Source organism: Cavia porcellus, unplaced genomic scaffold, assembly GCF_034190915.1.
Source record: "Cavia porcellus strain 051 isolate PalLab524CR breed Dunkin Hartley unplaced genomic scaffold, mCavPor4.1 scaffold_8, whole genome shotgun sequence".
In the NCBI taxonomy this organism is placed as follows: domain Eukaryota; kingdom Metazoa; phylum Chordata; class Mammalia; order Rodentia; family Caviidae; genus Cavia; species Cavia porcellus.
This window is the reverse complement of record NW_026947491.1, coordinates 69,017,366-69,036,465: the sequence shown is the minus strand read 5'-3', so window position 1 is coordinate 69,036,465 and position 19,100 is coordinate 69,017,366. Positions and strand designations below refer to the sequence as shown.

Genomic DNA, 19,100 nt, shown 5'->3' with positions numbered 1-19,100 from the left:
ATCAGACAATCGTTTAAATATGGCACGGTTGCTCTTATGTAAGAAACCCACAATACAAAGAGAAATAAAAGAAAATAGTGCGATGTTTTTCAAATGGAAAGAGGAACAGGCAATGGTGAGGAGAAAGGGAAAGTGGATTGAGGGCTGGGGATTTAGCTCAGCCGCATAGGTGGCTGCCTGGCAAGCGCAAGGTCGTGAGTTCGATCCTTGATCCACGATCCTCCATACCAAAAAGAAAAAAAAAGGAAGAAGAAAGTGGATTGAAGAAGGCACTATGGAAAAATGTAAGAGCACTTCACAAATAGGAAGGGAAACAAGAGGCAGAGGGCGCAGGGCTGTTGTTAGGGCAAAGGATAAAAAAACATTAAGGCATGTTATGCACATTTACCAACTTCCCGCCAGAAACGTAATTATCTACCGCAAACATGCGCTACTAAAAGAACAATAATTAAAGGGAAAAAAACTCCAGCTGCCTTTATCCATATTCACATTCTAACTAAGCAGCAGGAGGAAGTGAAACATTTAACACAAATCAGCAATGTTGAAGAAATTTTAACTGTTTCCCAGAAAGCAAGTCCGTATTGTAGCTTTACGTGCTTCTTTCCTCTTGTTAATTATGTGCGACGGTAAGCAAAAAATATTTCCAGACCTGAATTAAAAAATAATAATAAAGGTTAGCCAATTGTGGGGCTCCCCGTCCGGTCCGCGGGGCCAACCGGCGCGCCATCTGTCGCCGCGGCCGCGGTCACCGGGCTCCGCGTCGCCGCTCTGGGGGGTCAGGAGCTCGCCCTGCAAGTCTGGGCAACTTCGTTTCCACGCCTGGTGCTGGGGGAGGAAGGGGCGGCGGCGGCTTCATCCAAAGTGCGCGGATCGTTTTTCCCAACTCCATCTGCTTCCCCTCCCCAGGCTGCGCCCGCGTCTCGGGAACCTGAGCGGGTCTTTTCTGCATAACAAAAGAAGCCCCGGCTCCCGCCGCCCCGCGCCGCCCGAGCCCGCGCCCGCTGCAGGAATTGGCTCCCAGCTCGAGGTTTCCAGGTACCCGGAAGGGGGAGGGGGCGAGGCGGCAACAATTGGGCGGGTGCCGCAGAAACGCGCGGCTCGAAGCGCCAAGCCCGCGAGGGGCGGTGTCCCGAGCCGTGCCGCCGCGCGATTGGCCAAGGCCGTCCCGCCAGCCTCCGCTGATTGGCGAATGCTCAAATTCGGTCTCAAGGCGCCAGAGGAGGTGTTTTAGCGGGGACCGCGATCCACCCTGGAGTCGCGCTGGGCGGGTAGGAACGCTGGCGCTGCGAGGACGCCACGGAGTCCCCGCCAGCGCTGGGCTCTTGGAGCCGGGAGTCTGCACGCCTCACCTGATCTTCCTGATGTCGCCGTTCGGTTGCTGATACCTGCATCCTCTGCCCGCATCGACGTGGGACCGCGAAGGTCCCGGCAGAGGCAGAGCGAGAGTGAGTAAGCGTGCAGTCCCGGGTGGGAAGGAGGCGGGAATCGGGGAGCGGGGACCTCTCTCACGGCTGCCAGCCTGCCCTCCTCCTCGGGCCGGCGTGGGCTCTAGGTGTCCGCGGTGGAACTTGGCTCGTTTGGGCAGTGTGGACCCCAGCCTTCCTTCTCCAACCTCACCCTCGCTCGTGATTGGGGGTTTCATTGAAAAAGTTTATCTTTGGGGCCTGGGAAGGACCTGCTCCGAGCGCTGAGTGGGTTTGCTCTAGCGATCAGGTTTCCTGCCCCCCTGATTCAAACCCCCTCAACGCTGAATTCCTCCTAGTTCTTTGCGCCAAAATTAACTGACCTGGAGAGACCCTGCACAGTACTTTCTGACAGATTTCAGTACCCTGTACAGTAATTTCCAACAGCCTCCTAGTTTGGCAACTTTATTTTGCCCTGTTGCTTTTCATGAAGAATTAATATTTTTGTCGGTTTTTTTGCTCTCAGATTTTCAGTAATTGTGTTTGTTCTGGTGTAGGACTGGGAGTTGTCCACACTTTTGGAAACTCCCAGGATGTGTTTAGGGGAGGAGAAGGTCATGTTCACGAACAACTAATACATGCTTCTGTGGGAGGAAAATATCTGAGTATAAAATCATTTTTAATGTAACTTAATGTAATCGTGCATTACAGATGGAGATAAATTGTTTAACACTAAAAGACCTGATCAGCCCCAAGCAGGCCAGACTAGAGTTGGGAATTGAAGATGGGGAAAATGCACAAAAGGTAAGCATGCTTAAGTACCTTGATCTCCCACATACCAAAGGTGGAGATGTGGACTCCACTTGTGTAGTGAGATTTTTAATAATTCTGGTGGACATAATAGAAATATACTTTTTAACAGATAGAGCCATCCAAACCATTATTGTTTCCATTTCACTACCTTAAGTAGATGTAGCATTGGAACCAGCTTACTTAAATCAGGTATGGTGGATCCAGCAGTCAATTTATAATGCTTAGAGTTGTCAAAGGTGGTTTATAGGAGTGTTGGCCTCGAAAGACGTGTGTAGTTTTAAATTCTCCATTACTGAAATGCTGAGAAATGTCTCCTTACCAAGCAACTGGCTGTAAGTCTTTTTCCCATTTGCCCAAGAATGTAGCCTGTGCTGACCCTATAGAAGACAAGGTGACTGGCCCACCAACATACTCTGAATATTTTGCAGTGCTTCTGCTATTTTTATACTGAGCCATCCTTTCTCTTTTTGTACTCCTTGAGTTGTAAGGCTGTGTCTTCAAAAATATTAATATCTAAACTGTCAGCTTGCCAATATCAGCACAGTTGTACAAACCAGCAGATGACCCACCAAAAAGACACAATTTGTTCAAAGTAAAGAGCTTTTTTTTTTTGATACTGGTAATCGAACTCACGACCTTATGCTTGCCAGGCAGGTGCAAGCTAAGCATTTTTAGACAAAGGCAAATAAATATAAGAAATCTAGTTTTAGAAACTTCAAGTGTAAATCTGAGAGAAATAACTTCCTTGGGCATTGGCCTTCGCTTTATTCGTGGTCTTATTTTTAGGCTTAGCAACAGTCAACCTGCCTAGTGGCAAAGCACCTGTTGTTAGGATAAGAAGTATACCACCACATTATTGTTTTAAAGATAACTTTAAATTGACTAAGGCATGTAAAGGTAGAAATGTCATGCCCTTTAAGTATATAATCAGAGTTTTGGCTTGGTGAATATCAGAGCAAAATTTTTTGGTTTTCTTTATAATTTGAATGGTTCAGCTTTGAAAGATTTACGTTTATACAAGTCTAAATCAGTGTTGTAAGTTGCTGTTCTGCTTCCATCTTTCTGGGTCACGGACTTTAAGCAAGGATCCCTTAGTTAGCCTTAGCTAGGTCTGTGTCCAGTTGAGCTTTCATATTTTAATGGGTATGCAGAAGTAAATAAACAGGATTGGGAAAGTGGTTAAAATTTTTAAATAGGGCTGGGGTTTAGCTCAGCAGCACAAATACCTGCCTGGTAAGTTCGATCCCTGAGGTGATCCCTGGTGAGGTGAAGAGTTCGTTCCTTGATATCTGCCTTCCCCAAAAAAGAAAGAAAATTTGAAATGGAGTGCATGAGCAGGATCATGTCACTTCCCAGAGAAGTCAAGAGACGAGAGCAGAGAGCTACCAATTTCCCGGAAGGGGCCTTTCCTTTCCATCTTGCTAGAAAGTTTAGGAAGGAGGCTTTGTAGGGATGGTAAGAACATGGGTTTGAAGCAGAGTCCTAGATTTGATTTCTTAGTATGACCTCAAATACATTTGCAAAGTCTTTCAACAAATGTTTGTTTCCAAGGCGGGGATGCAGTGATTTAATGAGTCTCCTAACCATTTTAAGCCCTTTTTTTCCTTCTGTGAATTGGAGCTAACACACAGCACCACTCTCATTGGGTTTTTGTAAAGCACCCAGCAGTAGATGCTCTTCACATTCACTAAATTAAATTGACAGCCCAAAGATGAATATGCGATAGGCCTTGCCACTAGTTACCTGAAAGACTTTGAAGGACCAAGATATAAAACTAGCCAATGATACTATGAGTTAGTGTCCTAATAGCACGGGGAACAAACACCCGGGCATAATAGAGGAGAAAGAAGTAAACTCAGGGAATTTAGAAGGCTTCAGAAAGAGGAAGAAACAGCTGAGTTACACCATCCTGGATGAGGGAGTTCAGCAGCCTACAAGAAAAGAGTGAGTGAGATGGACATTTCAAGCAGAAGAAACAACATGAGGTGTGGGCATTTGAGAAATGTGCAAGAAGTTCCCAGTGGCACTGTTTTCTTCCAGAAATGCCTCTGGGGGAGACAGGGTAGTTGTGTCTGCTTGATTAGTTATTTAGAAAGTTTCTTTCTTGACATCCGCACATTGGTCAGGATCCAAATTACTGTTTATTATACTTGCATCTTCTGTCTCTTCATGGAGGAACTTCTTGAAAACAAGTTACTAACAATTTTACCCAGATTTACTGCTATTAGGTGATGTGTGAATTTATAAATACAGCTCTCCTATATATTGAGGAGCTAAGATTCTCCAGTGCATTTGGGGGTGATAAAAGTAGGATGTAAATAGTTCAGACAACAAGTTGCCAACAGCTGAGCTTTTGGGAGGGCTCACTTGAGCCCAGCTGGTGGGAATGAATGCTAAGACCTACCTGTACAGGTAGAGACAAAGGTAGCTAGTGAAGTAGACGTGGGCATGGTGCAGTTGAGGACAACGCCCAGACTTACTGGACCTGGGTATTCTTTTAAAGTCATTCATATTTTTTGGGAGTGGTTGAGAAAGAAGGTGAGTTAAATTTGGAATATGTTTGTACTGTGTGATTTACAAGCAGGAGACAGCTAATGCCCGATTTTTGAAATTTATGAAATGTCCTAGACTTGGAGTAAAACGTAGGAGTCAGCAGCACAGGTTGACTTTAAACTCACATATGTGAGATTAGGTGAACCATCCCACAGGAAGTGAATAGAGGACCACAGGGCTTAGTGTGGACTTCTGCATTTTGTTAAGAAGAGGAACCAGTGAAGGAGATTGAGAAGGCACAGTCAGAAAAACGAAGAGAGCCGAGAGAGAGCAGTATTTCAGAATCGAGGGCACCCTCACTGCTGCAGGGAGGTCAAGTAAGATATTTCACCACTGATCTGAGTTGGCAACCTTAAGGTTAGCTGTGCATCAGAACAGACTTTGTAGAGAAACCCCCGGGAGGATGGTGGGAAGAGCCCTCAGCGAGATTACTCCTGGAAAGTATACCTTGGCAGGAAGAAGAGTTGGATCAGGACACAGGAGATGCTTCCTAACAGTAGTATGTACAGTGAATCCTCAACAGTAGGTAGGATTGCAGTACACAGAGATCTGCCAGTGGGACTGAAGAGAAAGTGATGGCCTGAGCCTCAGCCTGAGTGATTTAAGAGCACAGGAAAACAGGTGGCCTTTGGGGCAAAGGGTGGGGTGTGCCTAGGGGAAGCTGCAAGAGTTGCTCAGGTACCATCAAGGGACTTGACAGTGCCGATGACTGCAGGTATTATTTGAGGTTACATATTCAAAGCTGCGTGAAGATGGAACCCGGACTGGGACCATGATCTTTTGGCTACTCAGCTCTTTGTATGACTGCATTTACCTGTAGTCATAGTGCTGATGCTATATTAGTAATGATCATTGCATAGCACCTGGCAGATGACAGTGCTTCACTTGCATTATTTGAGCTAATCCTCAGTATAAGCAACTGTAAGACACGTAAGCCGAGGTGCATTACTTCCTGTGAAGAACTGAGAACTGCAGGACCAGTTCATGGGTTCCGTTCTCCAGGCTCTCACTGAGCAAGTGATTTTTAAGACGTTGTAGGATACATTTTCTGACAAGTAGATCTCACTTGGAATTTAGTGTGTAGAATTATGAGACAGTGCTCTCGAATTCAAGGCCTGGGGGAGGAGAGGGGAGAGACAGAAGTGCAATTTGAGAAAAGAAAAAGTGGAGCTGCGTATAATTGGAGAAGCAGTCTGAGTTTTGGAGAGTTCCAGGGTGACCCGTAGGTGCGATCCTCGGGTGGGGTGAGAAAACCAGGCTTTTATGTGTCAGTGCTGTTTCTGCAGGCCTCCTGTGATGAAAGGGTATGAGTCTGGGCTTGCCTGCCCCCTTCAGTCTAGGCAGATGGCTGAGGGGCTGACTGTTCCTGTGGCTTCCAGCAGCTGAGGGATGAGTCATTCATTCCCAAAAAGATCCTGGTGCATCCCAGTGTCTGCTACACAGTTAGAAAGCCTTGCTAGAAAGCCTTGAAGACAGGTACTTGGGCCTGGATTCTTGTTTTCACCTACAGAAACTAGTACCCAGACAGAACTAGCAATACACAGTTGAAATAAAGCGGATTATTTCTTAATTCCCATGTTAATCACCTTTCCTCTGCCCTCTACAGTGCAGGATAACAGAATGGACAGATATGCAGGGCGGGGTCTGACTAGGTTGCCTTGACTTCGTTATCTACCTGAGCCCCCCACAATGCAGTTTTTTGGGGTTTTTTTTTTGTTTGTTTGTTTGTACCGGGGATCGAACTCATGACCTCACACTTGCCAGGCAAGTGCTTACGCCGCAGAGCTAAATCCTTGACACTCACAGTGCAATTTTTAAATTTTCATAAAGTTGTGACACTGTCCTGACTTGCCATGGAAACCTAACTCCCCTCCTGCTCTGTTACTTAAACTATAATGCAAATACACCAAAGTTTATAAAGAAATAATCCATTCTGAATTGCCATCTAGTTTGAGAGAAGATAGGGACTCATAGCTCCCACAAGCACAGGTACTATGCAGATAGCAGAGAAGGAGAATAAATATCTGTCCGCTCAGCCATCCAAGGCTACACCCTCTGCTATTTGGACACTTTTGGGAGTAACTCGGTAATCAAAGCACGGTGTTTGAGCAATTGTAATGGGCAAGGCATTGTACCAAGGTCTGTGAGGAACAAGATGTAGAACTGACCTCCACTGCACACTGTCTCGGTATAGAGATAGGACACACACCCAGGAAGTTAAATAGCAATACGATGTGCTGTGTTATATTAACTCTAAGTGCTGTATTATATGAGCTCTTAAATAAATGGCAATAAAGAAGGACAACAAGTGAAAAAGATAATGGTAAGTTTTACTGAGTGCTCAGTGTGTACCAGGAGCTATTGTCATGACCCTTGAGGTTAGTGTTTTTATGAACTGAATGTTCAACTGAGAATAGAAATATAGTGAGGTGAAGGACTTGCCCATGTTAACTTCGCTAAGCAGCAGACCCTGATACGCTGCTCAGGTCCTGCAAGCATCCCCATACTGCTTTTCCCAAGATGCTAGTGGGGGTCATGGCCTGCTGGGTTGTTGGAAACTTCTTCCCAGTTTCACCCAGGACAAGCTCACTTCTAGATGCAGTGATTTAGAAGCATCTGTGTTAGCTGTGTTGCATATGAACTAATATGAGTTATTTAACCTTTCTCCGCCTCAGTTTCTTCATCTGTAAACTGGAAAAATAACAGTACCTACACCACAGGATTAGATGAAGAATTAATGCATATATAAAGTATGAAACAGGACGTGGCACCCTGTAATTTCCCTTGAGAGTTTACTGTGGGACTCTCCATCAGAAGGCCACACTGGCAGGGACTTGAGAGCTGAGTGGGTGCAGACCTGTAGGCCGAACGCTTAGTAAGCTTTGATGATGTGAAAAATCATCTCCTTTCTCCACACCCTTCCTGCCTAGTATGCTAGGGCAGACTGTCACTACAGCTAAGTGGCTGATCAGCCACAATCCAAGCCTGCCGTCCTACAGTGTGATACATGGGTGGGAAAGGAGTGACAGATACTTAACCATCTACCTTCATCATTGTGTCAATCAGTGTTAGCGGGAAGTGAATTCATAGGAAGAGCAGAATCTTTCTGATTTCAATGGCAGCAACATTTTAGGAAGAAAAATTTTAATTGCTCGGTAATTCTAAATGTGGGTTCCTTTGTCATAATGGACCCATCTTTAATCTTTGCTTATAATTATCTATAAACTATTAACCAGGTTACCAAAAAAATTTAAATTCTAGACTCATGAGTTGAGCATTTAAAAACCTTAGTGGCATTTTGATAATTAACTTGGGCCATCTGAGCTTACAATCAGGATTTTTTTCTAGTTCAACAGGCTGTGGGTTTGTCTGAGTGACAAAGCAAAACGGCAAATCCCATATGATGAGAGTTGCATGTTTGTCATCTGAAGTGAGATCAGCTATGAGTATGTGGGAGTTTGGAAATTTAAACTCCATGGATAGTAAAGAAACACTGTTCTAGAAGAATGACACTGCTGCACGGCCCCCTAGCTTTGCTTAAAATATATTTTGTTGGATGCTTTTTCTTTTGCTGGTTGTATTATACTAATTGCTGTTCTGCCACTGGTGACCTGAGCAAAAGCATCACTGCTCTTCACTAGCTAGTGCAAACTTCTAAGTAAGGTTTAAAGATACTTATGTAGTCCTTAGAAACAATATGGATTCAACTTACGTTGGCCTTCATCACTCTCACCTGTTGTAAGCATCTATCAATGACAGATACATCCGTGACATTTCTTACAGAGATGCCATGAAAAAGTGTGTTTAAAGGAGTACAGGTCTCCCTGATGCCACTGTTCAATTCCCATGAAGTCTTCTGTCCCCTTTCATTAACCCAATCCTGATTCTGTTCACCCTGAACACACATGGTTCTGTTTGTATTCCCAAGCCTTAGTGAATGGTAGGAACTATATACTCGTACCCTAACACCTGCTTTTTCCTTTTCTAAAAGTTTCTTTTTTTAAAAAAATAGGAAAATATATTTGTTGATCGATTAAGGATGGCCCCAAAGACTCCAATAAAAAATGAACCAATTGATTTATCAAAGCAAAAAATCTTCACTCCTGAAAGAAATCCCATTACTCCGGTGAAGCTTGTTGACAGACAGCAGACAGAACCGTGGACCCCCACAGCCAACCTGAAGATGCTTATCAGTGCCGCCAGCCCAGACATAAGAGACCGAGAGAAGAAAAAGGGGCTCTTCAGACCCATTGAAAACAAGGATGACGCATTTACAGACTCTCTGCAGGTAAACAGGAGGTGCTCCGAGGGCTTTTAGAGAATTCAGAAAATTTTTACTTGTTAAAAAGTTCATAGAATTCTCATTTTTCCATTCCTGTTGAGCCTAAAGCAGTATTAAATGTTAGTGGTTTTTTTGTGTGCAGATTGATTTTCGATCGCTCTTATTTTCATAATGAATGTTTTCCTCTCTTCTGTATGATATGTTGACCAAACCACATTTTAAAATGGTAATTTTGCAGGGTTTTGCACAGCACCAGCACTGGCAATTGTGAGGTTATGAATTTGATTCCTGATACCAAAAGGAAAAAAAGAAGACAACTTTTTTAAAGTATTGATTTAAGGATTTTAGTGAAGTCAGATTATTTAAAAACTTTTGTGAATCTTAATTGTGTTTGGATTTTAAGGGTAATACTAATCTAAATAACTTCAATTTGGAAAAATGCATTTTTCCATATATGTGCATTGCTAACTTGGGGCTTTTAAAAAGTCATCTTTAAATTACTTGCTGAATACAAATAACTAGAACTGTTGAATACACAATGTATCTAAATTCAGTGGTCAATCATTTCAGTGTTCCATCAAACTTTTACCCAGACTTGGTTTTTAAAAAGTGACTTATAGGTTTGAGTGTTTTTGACTATTTTTCCTGCTTTTCATGCATTTTTAAGCTATAACATGTGCCAAAATGAAGAAATTGGAAGGGGAAAAGAGAAAAAGATGTCCCAAATTACAATTTGAATTTAATAGAACAAACTGAATTAAGTCTACTATACATACCGTTACATTGGTAGAACTAGCAGATTCTTGCATGTAACTAGATGCAAATCATAGTTTGGAGAGTAATTCCTATGTGCTTAAAGCCAGAAAATTTTCATAATTCCTCTTTTAGGTCTTGGCTGTTCAACTTACTTTCTATTTTATATTTGTTGTAAAAAGTGCAGGAAGCTTGTCTTTCAGAGCTTGCATTTATATCATTAGCTGAGTGACTACAAGAAATCGCTTAGGGTCTGTTTTATTCTCCTGTTCTCTAAAATGATGCTTATGTTTTTATTGGGTTTGTAGACTAAATAGAATTGTCTGCTTTTTACTGTCAAATATGTAGAAGTATTACAGTTTTTTTTAAAAAAATTTTTGGTTGCCTTAATTTTCCTGACAAAATAGGGCAAAGTAAAACTCACCCAGCAGAAATTACAGTATTACTAACCTCTTTATTGAGGTAACATTATTGATATTTTACTTTAGTAGAGGTAAAAATAAATAAATTTGTGGTTTTCTACTCTTTCTTTAAGAGATTTAAAATTCATCAGTCACTAGACATGTTCACAATAGTCAAGAGGTACCTAAAACTTGAATGACCTTAAATAGGCTTTCCATTACTTTCTCATAGACTGTTTAATCATTTATGTATGCAGTAGCAAGACACCCGTGAGTCTGCCTCCCAGTCTAGAACGCAGAACAGAACTATTAATTTACATTAAATAACCACTTTCTTGAATTTGTATTTATCATTTCCTTGCCTTTTCTAAGCCACTGTCATATGCAGTGTGTGTTCCTATCTAGTATATTGCTTAGGTTATTTTGTTTGGGTTTTAGGCTTTGTAAAATTAAAATTACACATAGTATATTGCCTTCTGGTTCTTAATTTCTTCAGTAAACAAGCATCCTTATGGTTTAGACATGTTTCAACAGTACTTCTGTAATTTTCTTTGCTATGTAACATTCCACTGCAAGAGTACACTGAGATACAGTTACCTGCTCTGGTATTTGTAACTCCTGGGGTTGTTTACAGTTTGGGACTAATACAAACTATGTTGCTATGATAGGATTGTTTGTGATTCCTTATGTAAATACTAACTTTTGCCTAGGGCATTGTTTCCAAAGTGTCTGATAACCTCAGTGTCCCCTCAGTATCTCCAAAGAATCTGTCTGAAGGTCAAGGAAGTCAAAACTATTTTCATAAAAATGCTAAGACATTTGAACTCTCATTCTCTCTTGCGCCTTCTATACTGAAGTCAGCTAATAAGTAAAAGATGTGGATTCTGCAGTAGATTGAATACAAAAGAAAACAATTCTTTTTTAAGTTCTCATTTAGTAAATACCAGCAGATAAAATCTACATTTAAAAAAACCCTTTGTGGTTTCTCCGCAATTTTTAGTATTACAAAGGCATGGACCCTCTGAGCAGAAAGTTTGAGAACTGCTATTTTGGGGGCAAATAGCTACTAGTGGAATTGCTTGGTCATTGAAATGCAGTTGTTCACAAGATAATGCCAAATTACTTAATAAAATATAATTTGCTTCCACTGGTAATAGAAAAGTGTTTATTGACTCATATCCTCTCTGACTCTTGAAATTGTCAGGTTTATTCATTTCTTCCAGTGTTGTGGGTGTACAGATTTTATCTTACTGTGCTATTCATTTGCTTTTTCTTGATTACTCAAGAGGTTAAGTTTCTTTCTTCATGATTGTGGACTACCATGTTTTTTCCTCTCCTGTGCAAGTTTTATTTGTGTCCTTTGCTGAATTTTATTAATTCATTTTTATTACATGGATTTGTAAAAGTTATATATTCTTGACTAAATGATTATCAACTATATGTACTCTTTCAGTTTGGTAATTGTCTTTTCTATTCTTACTTGATGAACAAAAATAAGTTCTTAAGTTTAACATAGTCTAGTATATACATCTTTTCTTTTAAGGGGAGTATTTTGTATGCATAAAGAAATCTTTCACTATCCCAAGGTTTGAAAAATATTCTTCTATATTTCCTTTTGAAATTTGCTTTCTGTTCTTAAGACCGTAATCTGTTTGGAAGTGCTTTTTTACATGTGATGTTGAGTCAGACTATTACTTTGTGTTTCTATATGTATAATCACTTGTCCCTGCACCATATAATTAGGAATTCTTCCTCTCCCCCCAAATGACAGTACTGTTTCTTGTATGTTGATTTCTAGACTCCTTTCTGCTCAGCCAGTTTGTCCATTTCCGTGCCAACACCACTTTTTAATAAACCTTAATAACAGGTAAAGCAAGACCCTCAACTTATTTTTCTTCATGCTTGTAGCATGACTATTTCTAGCCTTTTTCCTCTCATATATATATTAACTAGGTTTTAATTGGAACTGAAAATGTCTTGGAAAGAGTTAACCCTAAATTATGGTACTGAGTCCGCTTTTCCTTAAAGATAGTATATTTCTCCAAATTTTAAGTACTATATTCTATAAAACCTAAGTTTTAGTATTGCATGCAAATAGATTTTGCTAGTTTTTTGTTTTGTTTTGTTTTTTCCTGTCTTTTTGAGACAGGGTCTCACTATGCAGTTCAGGCTGGCCTTGAAGTCACTTTGTAGCTCAGGCTGGCCTCGAACTCACAGTGATCTTCCTGCCTCAGCCTCTTCAGTGCTGGATTACACATGCGTGCCACTATGCCAGCCCAATTCTTAAACACCTTATCGTTCCTGTTAGTATTAAAATTATCCCTTTTCAGTTCATTTTGTGATGCTACTGCATAGGAACACAGCTGATTTTAAGACATGTCTTGTGTTTGCTAAATCCTTATTTTTAGTAAACCTGAGGGTTTTTTTTAGTGAACATTCCTCTTCTGCAGAATGAAAGTTTTGCTTATTCCTTTCCAACCTCTGTATATCATTCCTTTTTCTTGTCCTTATGCCCTTACTGGGATCTCCAGGGTGGTCCACTGGAGCAGTGATAAGAACATCCCTGTCATTTTCCAAATTTTAAGAAAGTGCTTCCAAGTTTTCCCACTAATACATGTTTGTTTCTGACTTTTGTGAATGCTCTCACTGAATTTCTCCCCTTTTCTTACCTTTCTAAGAACATTTGTGAAAATCATGAATAAATATTCAAATTATCAAATGCTTTTTGTGCATCTATTGAGATAATCGTATCATTTTTCTCCTTGAATATTTGTCAAAAGGTTTTTTGTATTTCTTGGGGTTTTAATGAAATCATTTTCAAGTGCAAGTTGGTGAGAAAAGGAGGCTAGTTTAGTGTATTTACAATAAGAAAGAGTAAGAAAGGCTGCAGCTTAATAAACCTCACAGTTTGATCAGTGTTAGGTAAGCTGTGAAATACAGTAGTGAGGTGACACAGCACAGGTCAGTGCATGTCAAACTTCGTGTCAGTCAGAATCACCAGTTTATGGAAAGGCAGCTTCTGATGCAGCAGGGCTGGGATGAGGCCTCGGATTCTATATCTCTGAAAAGTTCCTGGTGATTCTCAGACTACTAGTGCAGAAAGCACCCTAGTGGCAAAGAAATGGCAACCTATATATGACTGTATTGTTTTTTTTTAAAACTTGGAACTAGAGACTCAGCAAAGGAGGGAAAGCTTCAGTTCAGGGAAAAGCAATAGGTAAAACATTCAGAAAATGAGATTTAAGCATGTATTTTAAGCAGAATCTGGGATGGGGTGGGTTGGTATGTACCACACCCCTCACACACACCCTGTAAACTTGCCAATACCGATCATTACAGTTTCTCCATTGGGATGTTAACCATGACATTTCCCCCCACCCCCTTCTGTCTGCTCTCTGTAGCTTGATGTTGTTGGGGACAGTGCTGTGGACGAATATGAAAAGCAGAGGCCAAGCAGAAAACAGAAAAGTTTAGGACTGCTCTGCCAGAAGTTTCTAGCTCGTTATCCAAGTTACCCCTTGTCAACTGAGAAAACTACCATCTCCCTAGATGAAGTTGCTGTCAGTCTTGGTATGTATCACGAGATTACCTGGAGGCCTGTCTCGGGTTACAGTGGGAAACTGGTTTCCTTGGGCAGGCCAAAGACTTCAGGTGGCCTCTTTTATAAACTAAAGAGTCGTCCTTTCACAAGGATAAGGACAAAGAAGTAGGCAGAGCTTCCTTCGTCATCGGCTATCTCTGCATAAAATTCTAGGACAGGAGGAGGACCAAACAAAAATTCAGGGTAGTTTTGTATTTTTTCTAACCTTGAAAAACATTTTTGTAAACAGTAGTAGTTCTTGATACTTACCTTATAAATTAATGTCATATTTAAATTTATTGTCAAAGAGACGCAAAAAGCTTTTAGAAATACCCTGTTTTTTTCCTGTTCAATAATGCTTCCAGAAGTTCAGAGCTGGTATTACTTACTTTACACAGCAAGATCTGAGTGCACCAGCTTTACATTCAAAACTCTTTATCATGATCCTCACAGCAAGCCTGTCAAACTAGAAGAAGCACATCTGGACATAACTCAACCAGCTAAACCCCATAACAAAGAAGAATCTGTGTGTTCATGTGACATGATCATGCATAATGTGATGGATGTAGTCTGCAAATGTGTGTACAGCTGCTTCAGGATAGAGACCCCTGGTGGACATGGATTGCAGTTGGTTTCTGAATGAACGCATTCACAATCATTAAACAGAAATCACAGTGGTTTAGAAGTCTGAAGGAATCCCTTAAAAAATAAGATTTTATATACTTAGGAAAAAAGTTTTGAAGAAATCAGCTAAATAAGTTATATTTTTTGTTTGTTTCTTCCATAGCCCAGAGAAAAGACATTTATTTACTATGTCAGTGTGATAATCTGAATAATTCAAGCTGATAGCCAAGCAGATTATGGTGGCTGGAAACCATGATATTAAGGAAGTTGTGATAAAAAGACCATGCGTTGGGATAGAGGCATGGTAAAGACATAGTTAAGGCACAGGATTCTGCAAACCAGTCTTACAGAAAATGGTCGTTTAGTGTCCTTTTCACTGAGGTTCATGAAGCCTGTTTCCTGCAAACACCTAATATCTGTCCAGAGGTTTTATACTGATGTCACTGCAGAACACCAAAGATTAGATGTTAGAGGGACATGTCACAGGTCTTGGGAGGACTCCCTGTGGTCATATGAGCTGCAGATCATTCCATAGTGCTCCGTGTTATAACAGCAAGGAGCGGAACTAGAGATTTTTACAGCAGCTTCCCAAGCCTCGTGATCACCCAGATTTGCCAAGTAAGCATGACATCTCTTTTCATGTGAGGTCGAAAAATGGGAGTCCTTTCCTAAAAGCTGTTTTATTGTTGATTATTTCCTGGAGTCTGAACTCTCTGCTACATCCTGGGTCACAAGTTACAAGACCTTACTTGAACTAAAGATGTGCAGAACACTCAAATCGCATTGGTTCCAAGATTCTGGTACTATTAGATTTGACACTGAGATTGGGAGCAGGAATTTAAGACCAGGGAGTGACTTTGGTAATCAAAAAGTATAGAGTAAAATAAAGCTATTTTACTATGCTGAGAGTTATTCTCAATAGGGAATTAACCTAAGAAAGCATAGCAACAATTGGTAAATCCTTGGCTGTAGCTGATGGCATGACTAGGATTAATGGAACAACCTCAGTACAGAAGAAAAAAAGACTGCCTGCCCTCAGATCAACTTACAGGTGTTGACACCTGTGAGAAATGGAATGCAAGTGTACCACCCTCTGAGCAGTCATCTCAAGCAAGATTCAAATAGTGAATGATAAGCATGTAAACTGATGCCATATTAGGTTTCTGTAAATCCACCTGCTAAGTACCCACCGTGCATATTAAATGTCACAGTACTCTCCAAGATTCTCTCAGAATCTTTTATTTCCCTTCTTGGACTGTTTAGCCACTAGGTGGAGACTAAGCAGCTTGTTGTCTAATCAAACAGCAAAACAGGAGGGCATATGGCTGGCCCTGGGGTGTCTCAGTGGCATTCACATGATATTTCTAATGGGAAGGTCTGCAGAATGTTACACTCTAAACAAAATGTGTTAATATGTGGAAACAGACTGGAATAAAGAGCCAGGCAGTTCTGGACAAAGGGCTGCTGTCTGTTCCTGCCAGCACCTTCCAACAGGCAGCTGGCAGTGAAGCCTGAGCTTTTGGGGGTGACAAGCCTTTCAGGGTCATGAGCTGAAATGTTCTGATAGACTGTGAAGTGTCTTTTCTTGCATATGATAGAACTTCTTCTCAATTCTGGAGTGTTCCTTGCAATTTGGTGTCTTTCTCACATTAAATCTCTGACAGGCCCGCAGCTACATTCAGAGTCTGCCCTGATTATAACAGCCCCTGGCAAGTGAACTAAAAGAGGGCATCTTTGTAGCTGGGCTGGTTTTCTGCAAGGTCCCTGGAGGCTTTTATTATGGAAACTTAGATGAGAGCAAAAGGGAACAGAGGGCCTGGAGCCCTGTTGCACAACAGAGTGAGTCACAGACATGAGATTTTTCAAAATCTGTTTCTACTGCAATATTCTTACTTTAGCAGCAATTTTAGGTATCTCCAGTATCATATAAAATGAACGCTATTGGGGACCCTTTCCATTTATGGACACATTTAATATTCATCATTATGTGAGATAAATACTAAGACACACAAAGGCTAAGTAACTCCCCAAGATCGCCCAACTAGTAAGAGAGAGATGTAGGATTCATATCCAGGCAGTCTGACCCCAGATCCCTCAACAGTTAACCACTGTAAATATTTTTGGTAATTCGATGAATGACTCAAAATCCTAGATCCTTGGGGAATGTTGGGAAAGTAGATAGGAAACTGATGAATTTCATGCGCAGCATATGCTAGTCTCTGCTTCACTGTGACTGGCAGGATATGAGAGAGAACCTGAGTGGTCAGTAGCAGTGGAGAGCAAAAGCAGACTCACCTTCCAGCCCTGGCTATAGCCTTTTCCAGCAACTTGAGATTAGTGGCTAAGTACTAGAATCCTGAGTTTCCATTTCAAAGTAGGAAACACTTTACTATCATTTTTTCCTTACTGGGCCATTGAAAGTTACAGAGGTAATTATTTCTTCACATGGTTCAGACTCAGAGAAAGGACCCCGTTTACAGATGAAGTGTTTTATAGTTGCACAACGAGGAGTACAGGTCAAAATCAACCATGCATTCATTGAGTGAGCAGTGGGCATAGTGTTATATAAATGGCATTGAACTGCACATTTTAGCATGCCAAAATATGTGGTGTGTTAACAAGTCTAAAGAGTGGGTCCTCCATTATTAGGTCATACAGATAGAATTATCACCATCTCCACGTGGGTGTTTGGCCCAGCTCTGTTTCAGCACTGGATCTCAAGAAAAGAAAAGGAAAATAATTTCTGTTGTTTGCATCCTTACAGGTTGAATTTATGGAGCATCCATACTTGATGGACCTTACAGTGGGCATCACACAAAGCAGTTCACAGACACTGTCCAGGCCTCAAGGAATTTATACTCAAAAGGTTCACCTGCATGATATCTCTTGGCTTCTGTTTTTCAAACAGGTGTGGAAAGAAGACGCATCTATGACATTGTAAATGTGCTGGAGTCCCTGCATCTGGTTAGCCGGGTGGCCAAGAATCAGTATGGCTGGCATGGACGGCACAGCCTCCCGAAAACCCTAAGAGCCCTTAGGAGACTAGGAGAAGAGCAAAAATACGAAGAGCAGATGGCCCACCTACAACAGAAAGAGTTAGACCTGATGGATTACAAGTTTGGAGAGCATAGAAAAAATGGCTATCCAAACTCCCAAGATCACCAGTTACTGGATTTCTCTGAACCCGACTATTCCTCCTGTGAGTCCATTGTAACCTCATGAATAAGGGCAGAGAAAGTGGTTTTTCCTGAAGAGATTCGCTACTAAGAAGAGAAATGTGAGCCTGTCAACCCTAGAGGAAAATGTCCTCTTATTCTGTCTACTGAAGAAAGGGAAGCAGATGGCTGTCCAACTGGGCTGCCTGCTGGACCTTACTTAAAATCCATCCATGGCGGCTCACTTGGTGTTCAGCGTCCCTGGACTGTAGATCCATAATAGTGTGCTCATGGAAGATTGACATCCCCAGGCAGCTTTCTTGTCGTGAAACTTTGAAGAAGTTATCTTCTCAAATAATTTTTTTTTAATTATATGTTGGGGTAGATCACTTAGAAAAGAGCCCCATTAATAGGAATTGATAAAGATAGGCAACTCCTGCTGTCATTTGGTGCAGAAAGTTTTTGATTTATATCTGCATTTTTCTTTCCTCCCCCTGACTGATATATTTTCTCTTCTCATTTTAGCCATTGATCTTCATCACTGTCACCCTCCCTGTTGCTAAGATGACAAAGTACATGTGCCAGTCACATTTTAATTGCAAATATTAGACTTGGGAGGAAGATGGGGCTGGTATTCATTAGACTCACCACCTCATGCCTTGTAGTTCCACTCCACGCAGCCATACTTATCCTAATAGCCAGGGAAGGCAGCCATCTGTCAGGAATGGTTTACCTGCCATCCATAGGAGCGCATATCTAATAAGATTCCTGTTTACGGAAAGCTTGTTTATTGACCTGTTTCTGAAAAGAATTGGAAGAGGTGGGCACCTACTATATTCTGCAAATTGTGAGCCCAGAGATTAAAAATGTAGTTCTTGTCTTTGAGAAGAAAGTTGATAATCTAAAAACAGTTTCTGATCCCTGCTGTCTCCTTTTGTCTGTCTATATTAATCTTTTCAAAAAGTTGCTTCAGGAAAACTACCACATGGATTCTATTACATGGCATATAAGTATAGTGTTGAGAGTGGTTTAAAATATGCATGTAAGAGTTTATGCTTACTGCAGAGTAATTTTATGAACCACAAGAAAATCTTGATTTCTTTAGAAGCTGATTTTTGTGATGTGTGTCCAACAAATGTCTGCCTATAGCAAGGGTAGTTGTCCATATATTCTGTAGCTAGATAGTTCTGGTAAGCCATAAGCAGTCTTTCTTGTATATCCCATGTTTTTGATGCTTCTATTTCTTCCCTTTGTAGCATCTGCAAACAGTAGAAAAGATAAGTCTCTGAGAATTATGAGCCAGAAGTTTGTCATGCTATTCCTCGTCTCCAAAACCAAGATTGTTACTTTGGATGTAGCTGCTAAAATATTGATAGAAGAAAGCCAAGATACCCCAGACCATAGTAAATTTAAAAGTAAGAATCTTTGCCTAGATCCATTTATCAGTTAAAAAAAGGTGGGAGGAGGGGCTTTTATAAGTTGATGTGTTCTGCCTCTGAGATTCAAAATGCATGTATATATAATTGTTGAGAGATC

The 19,100-nt window shown here is 41.1% G+C and overlaps 1 protein-coding gene across 1 annotated transcript in view; it reads left to right on the top strand.

Annotated features, from left to right (window-relative positions):
• The first annotated feature begins 1,214 nt into the window (after positions 1–1,214).
• The window catches only part of E2f7 (E2F transcription factor 7), a 37,116-nt gene continuing 19,230 nt past the window's right edge, over positions 1,215–19,100 (top strand). Inside the window, exons 1-6 of the mRNA XM_003475952.4 lie at positions 1,215–1,445; positions 2,115–2,207; positions 8,782–9,057; positions 13,607–13,775; positions 17,318–17,608; positions 18,821–18,979. Of these exons, the coding sequence (XP_003476000.2) occupies positions 2,115–2,207; positions 8,782–9,057; positions 13,607–13,775; positions 17,318–17,608; positions 18,821–18,979 (988 nt within the window). The 5' untranslated portion in view covers positions 1,215–1,445. The remainder of the gene's footprint in view (positions 1,446–2,114; positions 2,208–8,781; positions 9,058–13,606; positions 13,776–17,317; positions 17,609–18,820; positions 18,980–19,100) is intronic.